This window comes from Alnus glutinosa, chromosome 8 (assembly GCF_958979055.1).
Source record: "Alnus glutinosa chromosome 8, dhAlnGlut1.1, whole genome shotgun sequence".
NCBI lineage: Eukaryota > Viridiplantae > Streptophyta > Magnoliopsida > Fagales > Betulaceae > Alnus > Alnus glutinosa.
Window position 1 is genome coordinate 4,466,557 of NC_084893.1, and position 10,958 is coordinate 4,477,514.

At 34.5% G+C, this 10,958-nt stretch overlaps 1 protein-coding gene across 1 annotated transcript; it reads right to left on the reverse strand.

The window, feature by feature from the left end:
* Window positions 1–4,499, reverse strand: LOC133875645 (uncharacterized). The gene is made up of 7 exons (XM_062313843.1): window positions 4,215–4,499; window positions 3,908–4,100; window positions 3,677–3,786; window positions 2,617–2,695; window positions 2,447–2,514; window positions 1,285–1,351; window positions 1–236 (listed from the first exon to the last, which is right to left on the reverse strand). The coding sequence occupies exons 1-7, from the start codon at window positions 4,443–4,445 to the stop codon at window positions 124–126; spliced, it is 861 nt and encodes a 286-aa protein (XP_062169827.1). The 5' UTR covers window positions 4,446–4,499; the 3' UTR covers window positions 1–123.
* Between the last annotated feature and the right edge of the window lie 6,459 nt (window positions 4,500–10,958).

Genomic DNA, 10,958 nt, shown 5'->3' on the forward strand with positions numbered 1-10,958 from the left:
TGAATCAAAATGTAGGTTTGCTTTTGTTTATCCTTACATATATTTATTTCCACTAGTGAGAAGTAGTATTTCAAAGTACATGTTGTCAATAAAGAAAACAGCTGAATGGGCATCCGAATTAATTTACAGTGGTGCTTTCGCTGGTGTACCTGGCTCACGAGGATACTTCCTAGGGGTGGGGTGATCTTTCAAACATATGATGGCAGTTCGCTGTCCATATGGGCTGTGTGACTCCACTGGGCACATAGAAAGAATACCAATATCACTTTGATAAGGTATCATATCAACTGATCCTTAAACAAGGTCATTCATACATTTAAAGATTTAAAGCTAAAGAATTGACAAATCACATTGAAGTTAAAGTTATATGCAGAAACAAAGAGCAAACATAAAAACTACATGAACTTATGAGATAGCCCACAACTTGCAGAGGTCTGATTATCAACCAGCGTGGTTTCTTTATTAGAACAAAACTACCAAATCGTACTGGAATACAGCATGTCATGCTCATCATGACATACTGTATTCCAGTACAATATGTCAGGTTCACAAGCATGCTTTCTGTGTGCCTATGCAATCCCTAAATAATAGCCATTTTTTCAAAGAAAAACAAGTGCAACTTCAACCATTCTTAATCCTATTCTTAAAAATTAATCATGCATACAGCTCTTCTCCCTCCTCAATCCTCATCCTATTTTTTTTCTTGATCCACCTTTTTCCCGACATTAAGTAAACAACTTCAAGCAAGTTATAAGGTTTGATAAGATCAAGGGCATTTGAAATCGAATACAAAATGTCAACAAGGCTAAGGGGAATACGTGGAGAACGAGAACGTGAGATGCATGGGAATGTCACTCTCCCTCTCAACCACCCCCCCCCCCCCCAAAAAAAAAAAAAAAAAAACCCACCATAAAGCACCACAAATTTGTCAGCCAAGAACTCATATTCCAGCCATGGGGGTGAAAAACTGTAACGAACAGAAGGCAGGGTATATGAGGGTCTCTTCTAGTTCTCAGCTGAAAGCAAAATCTTGACCCAAATGGAATAAAACTAAAATCTTGACCTCAGCAATAGTCCAGAAGGTAATGTTGCATGATCTAAAACAGTTGACAAGGCATTTAGTTTGGTCAGTAGAATCTAGAAAGGAAACATTTCACTATGTCCCTTTACAATATACTACTAAAAAAAAGAAGCCTTTTTGGGGAAGAACATACCCTTGGAACCTTGTCCAATTTCATATAAAGAATCATCTAAGACATGAGTGTGTTTCTATAATGAAAATACCTGAGCACAGTTGCAACACGGAAGCACCCATCATTTGAATGGCTCTTTCTGCATTCCTGACTTCCGCCTATAGAATGTACATTGAGCAGTTTACACCGATGAAAAAAATATATGATGGACAAAAAAAAAGGGGGGGGGGGACAACTTATCACGCTTGCATTTTTAAGGAAAAATTTTCCTTGAACGCATTTCTAGATCCTAAATTGTCAAAATCATTACATATCATTACATTGCTATAATACACAAAAATTGAAGCAAATCAATTTTTCCCTCATTGCATTTTATAGTAGTGTATTCATAGAAACTCTTCAGGATTTTATCAAGAAAAACCACTTCAGCCCTCCAAATTTGCTAATATCAGAATGTAACTTTTTATGTGTGCAGAAAATTTTATTGAGTGTATTGGAATTACATGGAACGAGGCCACGACTTCTAGATAAAACCTAATTCTTACTTTTTGACTGTTGGTTTTCTAATATTTGGCTCATGGACCCTTGCCCTCTTTCATTTAATATATAGGACTTCTTGCTTTGCTTCAGCTTGATGCACATTGTACCCTTTATTCTTTTTCTCATTTCAAGTACTCTAGATCATCTCAGTACACCAGCAGCAACCATGGTGATGACATTAGCAATATAAACCAACACGTGGAAACCACATAAAATGGTTGGGTTTCTCCATCAGACCATTCACCAGTTCACTGACATTTTATTCTTCATAACAATCGTACCTCAGACTGTATACCACAAAATTTCTGATTCCCACCTATTTTCCCTGCAAAATGTCTTCACTCAAACAAATTTAAGCTAACAGCCCTGTACTGCCAAACTGTTTCCCCAACAAGTTCAAAAAAAACCCTAGTACATGGGAAATATACAAGAGAAACATTCAAAAGGAAATTCTCAAAACATCAGGTAAGTTATACAAAAGCCAAAACACTACATATAACCGACTCATAAACATTATATACACGAGATATTTGATGTAGGGTCATTTGACTTCCCAACATAACACGGTATCTAAGCATATAATTTGATGTAGACAGGCTTATGGGTAATTGGGACTTGGTGTGTTGGAATCAGAGGGATGAAAAAAAGGACTCCAAATCTTCAGTACAAGGATCAGGTTGTTGAATTTCCATAAGTGAACGGCAGATACATACCTGAGGATTATGACCCTTTGCAGCTACAAACAAACCACCAACACGAACCAGAGGAAGACAGTATTCAGCTGAAAATGAAGAAACCAGAAGAGAAAACTTTAGCAGTAATGAGCCACTCAGAGTCTCAAAGATGCATAGAAGAAACCAAGATATGAAGTTCTCAAGATTACCTAAGATTCTCATTTCTGAAACTGCTCTTGCCACCGCTACATCAAATCGCTCTCTGAAGCAAAGATCCTGCCCCAAACTCTGTCCTATAACAAGGTTTGCAATGAGTAATGGAGCCAAAAAAAAAAGGTAAAAAACGTGGGCAATTTAAGCAATTCAAAGCTTCAGAAAGAAAACAAACTAATATAAAAAGAAAATATAAATTATTTGTGGATAGGAACTTCCTTAGGAACAGAGAAGTGATAATTAAATGCAAATTGCAAATGATGGTACAAAATAGCTCAATAAGCCAATTTAGAGATTCATAAACAATTACATGGAACATGATCCCCCCCCACCCCCCCCCCCCCAACCCCCCCCAACCCAAAAGCATATTATCTCACTATGCATGTAACGACCCACCCCCAATGACACAATATTGTCCGCTTTTGGCTCCCCATACCAGACTTCCCAGGAGGTCACCCATCCTGGGATTGCTCTCGCAGCGGCTCGCTTAACTGCGGAGTTCTAATAGGTTCATTGCCATCACGGCTTTAAAACGCGTTGTGTTATAAATGGTGCATTTATACATATAAGCACATCCTCATTCCCAGGCGATATGGGACGTCACAATCACCCCCCCTTGGGATCCAGCGTCCTCGCTGGCGACCCTCATGGGATCACCCCATTCTTGGCATCCCAGCGAGTGCCCGCCGGCAACCCTCTTGGGCTTGTGCACGCTCCCACCATCTCAGGCTGGGCAATGGCTCTGATACCATTTGTAACGATCCACCCCCAATGACACAATACTGTCCGCTTTTGGCTCCCCATATCAGACTTCTCAGGAGGTCACCCATCCTGGGATTGCTCTCGCAGCGGCTCGCTTAACTGCGGAGTTCTGATAGGTTCATTGTCATCACGGCTTTGAAACGCGTTGTGTCATAAATGGTGCATTTATACATATAAGCACATCCTCATTCCCAGGCGATGTGGGACATCACAATGCATAATATCCAAACGAAAGCATAATCATATACAAACAAACGTGAAAACATCGGTCAAGAAGGAAGAGAGAAACAATACCTCTGCTCTTCCTCTTACAACTTTGACATTAGATAATCCAACAAGACCTATTGCATGCTCCAAGAAAACACACCGCTTGTTCATAGACTCCAACAGCGTTACCTTCCAATCTTCCCATCCAAAACATATTTATCAGATCCACCAGAAGAAACAAAAACAACAAATGAATTTCCAACAAAAATCACAAGCCAAATCAATGTAAAACATAACAAGAAAAATAAAGCGACTCACCAGGGCAAGCAATAGCTAAAATCAATCCGGGAAGCCCCGCGCCGCTTCCAACATCAACAAGGTTAATCTTGTTGATTGCGTTGTTACAGTGAGACATATAAGAATTTGTTATAGGGGGTATAATTGCAAGTGAATCCTCAATGTGCCTTTCCATAACTTCGTTTATCTCTGTAACAGAAGTGAGATTCATTTTCTGCAAGTTTGAAACACGTAGTAATAGCAATTAGCTCATGAGAAAATAAAATTTATCAGTTTTCTCAGCAACCAAACAGGGCGTTAATTTAGAGAGAGAGAGAGAGAGAGAGACCCGGTTCCATTGGAGAAGAGTGTCGACGTAGAGATGGACCTGATCCTTTTGGTGGGAAGTTAGGGATTCGAAATAGGAAGAGCTAAGAGCACTAGTGGTGATTAGGCTTTGCGTGCCGATGATTCTGTGCGGACAAGAAATAGTCGTTGGTGTTGAGTTCGGAAGGTGCTTGAAGAAATTCCCGCGAGAAAAATGAATGTTGGGAACTACGAGGCTACGCCCAACCAACATCTTTTTCTCGCGCTCCTCGATCTCTAGTCTCGGTCTCTCGGATCATTGGATTGGGAAACTTGGGTTCCCTTTCGATAAAGAAGAAAGCTTCGAGCCCAATAAGCAAATGGTTGCTGCTGGTATATCTTGGGAAGCCCAACCGTTTGGCCCAACTCACTTCAAATTTTAGAGTAATTTTAAATGTCGCATCATATCTCTCTTGTGTTCCAAAAATTGGTATAACTTTTAAAATTACCGTTGGATCAAAATTTAATAGTAATTTATCATAAATTCAATGGTAATTTTAAAAGTCACATTAGTTTTTAAGGGAAAAATGAGATGACATGTAGCATTACTTCAAATTTTATGCCTTTTGTTGGCATCGAGTAATTCTAAATATCACTCATGTCTTCTTTGTGTCCTCCCAAAATTGATATGGTTTTTAAAATCACTATTAGATCAAAATTCAATAGTAATTTATCACAAATCTAATGATGATTTTAAAAGACCCATCAATTTTAAGAGGACAACACAAGGGTCACATTTAGCATTATTTGATGGCATCATGGCACTAAAATTGGACTAGCCAACTACTTTTTTTTAGTTAAAATTTAGCTAAAACCCATAAGAAGTCATCTCATATTGGACTTCATATCTACAAAATTTTTTGGAGTTGCTCCAATTGCAAGATAAATGTAGCTACCAACTACAGAAAGGCAAGTAATTTATTCTTCACACACCCACTTTATACCGGTTGACATGATATAAGGTTGAATAACTACTTAAAAAATCAAAACTTTTTACCTCCATTCAGCTGATATCACATCAATGGGTAAGAGAAATAAAATGGAAGTAAAAAGTAGTATTACTCACAACACAATAATATATTGTCATGGAGTAACACATCCGACCTTTATAAACTTAAAGAAAAAGTATACGAAAGAAGACCTAAACCTTTAATTTACTCAAGACATTCACTTGGGATCCTTATAGTGGCAAACTATCGAGAGATCGAGAAGCTATAAGGATTACAGCAAAACAGAACACGCACTGTACGTTTCTTCAGCCTTTTTGCTTGTTGTCTCTCCCCCTTTGCTGTCCCACTCCCACTAACATCAAGTTTACACAGGGAACCCCACAAGATAGAGCCCTCTCTGCCTGCCTTCTCTCCTCCTACTGTTTCCCCACACCAAAGCCTTTTGGGGATGGTCCTCTTTGTTTGGTTCCCTCTTGTAGCCCTTCTTTCAAAGTTATCGTCTGATCTGTTGTCTCATGCTTATGGTTGCTTCCCCATTACTCTATGTATACACATCATAATGTGAGGGACTAGGGCATGCATGCTGCAAGTCATTTGCATGTAACACCTGAGTAATATTGTTCCACAAACAAATTAAAACAACTTCACCAAATAAAAAAATAACTTTCAACACAAAGTGATCGTATGGACGTAACCCTTTTTTGGATTAGGGAGCTTCCACATCATTTGATATGAAAATTTAGGAGAAAAGTAATTTTTACCCAAAAAAAAAAAAAAAATGTTTTTATCTTAATTGGGTGGTAAAAAATTCTTCTAAAACTCGGTGTTTTAGACTAATTTAGGAAGTGAATGAATGTTGCACGTCGCTTTTGCTGTATTTTTATAATATCTTCACAAGATTGATAGGTGGTGACGACCCGGCCACTTTCTTAATGTAATGATGATAGGCAGATATTCGGAACCGAACAGGTCATAGTACTTATGAAATAAAAAGCACTTTTTTCCTGTTGGGTCATAGGAGCCTCAGCACCTAAGCCCTGAGCAGTTCGGTGGAATCGCAGAAAGAGCTTATTCCTGATGGGTCCCATGCATGATCCCACGGTTCCCACCTCTCATGGCAGCGGTTTGATTTATACCATGGTTTGTTTTTCTTTTTCTTTAACAGATAAGTGAAGATAAAATTACAACAGAAAACTAAAGCAAAGTAAACTTACATATAACCAAAATAAAGACAAAAAAAAAATAAAAAAAACAACATGATTTATTGCAGTAATCTATTCCACAGTCATGAAGAGGAACCTTAAATGGAAGAAATTGAATATGAGAGGATCGGAGGGAAAGCTGTCAATAGTGCCGGTGGTAGTTGCCCATAGTAAAATTTGTTAGTGTAGAAAGCATCAGAAAGATTCTTAACTTCAGACTAGTTGCAGAATGAGTTATGAAAATTAAGAGATAACAGTACAATCAAATAATGAGTCTCCGCCGTAGATTGTGAAGCAAGTAATAGCAAGACCATGTATTCTAAGGTCCAAATCTGAGTCTGAAACTTTTTTGGCGAAAAAAAAAAAAAAAAAAAACTTCATTAGTAGGGATTTAGATGAGCAAGGGTAGAGAATCGTTAGATCCACAGGAAGGTACCAAAATAAGTGTTAGCGCACGTACCACTCACGCGCTTCAAGTAACGACGGTGGAGAGAGAGGTGGTCGGAGATGGTAAAGAAGGGGTTAGTGGCTTGTGTAGGTGAAAAGGTTGTAATAGATCTAGTCCAAACTCCAAACAAGAGTGATGTTTAAACTAAAAGAGAAAGAAAAATCAAAATGAGGTTGTGGAGGTTTATTTGGGTGGGAAAGGTAAAGAGGAGGGTAGAGCTTGCCTCCTCCATGGCTGAAATGTGGAATGGTTTTGTTAAGAGAGATTTTTTCTATCATGGTTCTACTTTCTGGAAAAAAAAAAAAAGCGACCATGAGACTTCGATCATGGTTATTTGGGAATTATGAGATACTTGTAAAAAATTGTTTTTTTTTTTTCTCATTTATATTGTTTTTGCCTCTCACTTTTTTCACACTCTAAAATGATTTTAAAAAAACACTTTTGAAGCGTTAACAAACGACTCCAAACACTTAAAACTATTTTCACAGTACGTATCACGTTTATTTCACAGAACACATTTTCAACTAAAAATTAAAAAAGCACTCTCTACAAAGAAAAGTATTTTCATTGCAAAAGGCTTGATTTCTTTCTTTTAAAGAAAAAATTATAATTCATTATTATTATTATTAACAAAATATATTAATTTTTTTTTTTCAACCAAGAAAACTTTACCCCATCGGTAACAACAGTAGTGTGCTTTTTTGTATGCCATAAAAATAAGACAAGTACATTTGCCAACTCATATCCAGCAAAAGATAAAAAGACAAGTGACTATATTGGACAAAAGTTGTGCTTGCTTGTAGTTAATTTAACAGAACATTATAAAGTGCCATTTAGCATGTTCTTTTTGGATGCATTGATACCAAGACTTTGATCCAGCAAGAGCTCGATAAAAGGCTGGGAGACACCAAATCCTGTGAACTTTTTGAGCTTTGTGTTCGGTCTTTGCTGATGCTAAAAAGATTTGAATCTCCGTAAAATTTTTACTTTTTTCTAGACTTCCCACTTTTCTTTTTTCCTTTTCTTTTTTTTCTTTTCTTTCTTATCAAACCACTTTCGTCTCCCACAATTACTTTCACAGTTTCACTCATAAAGGGGAAAGTGGAACAAAAAGGCTGGCTCATCTGGGTGACTTTATCAGGGTCAAACATAAAAGTCATTGGGCAAAGGTTTAAATGTGTAATTTACTAGCCCTAAAAGGTGTATTTCCCCCAAAATCTCAAGGGCCTATTTGGACGGTTAAGAAATTATGCAGGCTGTAATTTCTCAAACAAATGCTCAACTATATGCATGAGTGTACACAGTACAACTATTAGGGTTTTCGGCAGCTTTATACCTTAAAGCATTCACACCCGGCTAGTTAAAGATATTTTCTTTTGCCAGCTCGGATATAAATTTGGATAAAAATGTAGTTGCGTCTGCCGTCCGACTAGTTATTTTAATCTAAAAATTGAAAAAATTTGCTAAGCCATAAATGCTCTTATTTGCTTGGAATAAGCACGAATTTTTCCTCTTTTTTTAAATAGTGAAAATAGATAAGGATGAATATTTTGAATGAAATAGTTAAAATGATGAGACCGATGTAAGTGCTTTATAAAAATTGGTAGTTAAAATAGAAAAAAATTACATATATCCTCTCAAACTACCATTTAATTGCCAATGTCCCCCTAAGATCAACAAAAAGACAAAATGACCTTAATTTTTTTTATAAGACAAAAATGTTCTTATAAATTTGAAAAAAAAAAACTAAAACCAAAAAATTAAAAACAAAAAAAAAAAAACGAATTTTTTTTTTAAAAAAAAAAAAAGGAAAAAAAGAAAAAGAAAAAGAACAATTTATTTTTTTTTTAAAAAAAAAAAAACTTAAAATTATAAAAACAAATGAAAAAAAAAAACCGGTTTTTATTTTTTATTTTTTTACTTTTATTTTTATAACTTCTTTTATTTAAAGATTTTTTTAGATTTTTTTTTTTAAAAAAAAAATAATGATTTTATGAATGATATTTTTGTCATTAGGGGAGACATTAACATTTTTTTTGTAGTTTGAGAAGGACATTGACAATGAAATAGTAGTTTGAAAAAATTGTGTGTATTTTTCCTAAAAGAATATGTTCTTTAACTAAATATTTATTGAGCTAAAAGTGAATGCTTACTATCCTAAGATATACATGAGATAATTTTTAAGTATATGGCTAGTTTGTTTACCGGTGTGTTTTCGAAAAATTTTATCTTCAGAGTCTAGAACTTTGTTTTCTATAAAGGGTGTTTGCTCTATAGGTTTTATGAATGAAATAAGATCTATTATTTTAAAAAAATAAAAATAAAAGAAAAAAAGGAAAAAGAAAAAGAAAAGAAAAGATATACATGCGAGAGAGATTGCAAATGGCAGTGTTTTGATGAAATAAATTAAATACGATAAATTAGTATTTTTTCTGAGTGAGATACAAGAATTTACTTAAAGTTTAAATATATTGAGATAAGATGTGTGAATCTTAATTTAGAAAGAGATAGGTTCACAGATTTAAAAATAAAGGAAAAATCAAGTCTAGTCCTAAAGTTTTCATGCAATTTCAATTTAGTCTCTTTAGATTTTAATTTTGAAAATAAAGTCCTCAGTTTTTTTTTTTTTGGTTTCAAATAGCTCTCGATCTCCATAAACCTACTATCTAATTAAATAAAAGAATGTCATGTCAAACTAATTAATTAATGTCATGTGATTCTTGTTTGACATGTCATATACTCATTATACGTGTCATGTGGCACAATTACATTAAATTACAAGTTAGATTTGAAATTTTAAAGTAACCATATGATTTAGAACAATAGTTTTTGTTAATGTATTTTGGGGAGTATGTTTTGTTTTTGGTTTGGAAATGTGTTATAATATGACAAAAATGTGAAAAACTGTGTTTTATTATTATTATTATTATTATTATTATTATTATTATAGGAGTATTTTGTATTTGAGGTTGTTTGTTAATATTGTTGTTTTAAGGGGGGGAAAAAATGGACAAAAAAACAATAATTTTTACTGACTAAGCTAATACTTCCTTTTTCAATTCCTACTATTTGTTTTTCAAATAATAGGTGTGTTTTTTTTACAAACTAATTTCTAAAAATCATATAAGCTATTAAAAAAGTACGTAAAAATGTGAGAAATAAGTTTTATTAAAAAAATATGCGTTTTTCACGTGCTAATGAGCACGTACACATCAGAATAATTCTAGAAGTCCCTCATATATCATTATTGTGTCCCTTTAAAAATAATGTGGCTTTTAAAATTACCATTTGATCAAAATTCAATAGTGATCAATCACAAGCTCAGTGATAATTTTAAAAGTCACCTCATTTTTTTAAAAGACACAAAAATAATAAAGAAGTGACTTTTAACATTACCCATCACTTTGTAGCGGTCGATTTGTTGAAAATTTGGGTCGCATTGAAATGACAACAATGGAAAGATGTTTGACAAAGAAATACAACAAGACAGATGAATTATTCTCCTCCTTTTTTTCGGATCTTGACCAAAATTAATGGTTCCAGCATTTATCACGTTGCTTGTGGGGCGCAATTATGGAGAAATAAAAAAATGATGTTAAAACAAGTTTTTGTAATGGACGAAAAAAATAAAAATTACAAACATTTGGGTCCTTGAAAAGATAAGCAACGATGCTCCTCCAAGCAACCATGTCCCAATGTCCCATCCCTCCGCCCAAAAAATAAAGAAAGAAAAATCACTTTGATCCTTTAAAAAAAAAAAAAAACTATATAATCCAACCTCTAAAATTAAATGAGCAAGGTTATTTAATAGGGTGTTATACAATTAAGATGACATATTAGTAAAAAATCAACTTTTACTCTCTTCTTCTTTTTTTTTTTTTTTCTTTTTTTTTTTGGTAAAGATTGATTTTCATGATCACATTATCAAGTTGTATTACAAACTTTTGATAATAACAATAATCTTTATTGAAAAATCTTCAATCACCTACCGACAAAAACTCCTTAGATACAATATTACAAATACAAATTGGATTCTTCAATCCAAACTCTATCTATAACACCCAAAATAACCTATTTGGCTATAATATAAGTGGTCTTATTCACATCCCGCTTCACATGTTCTATCT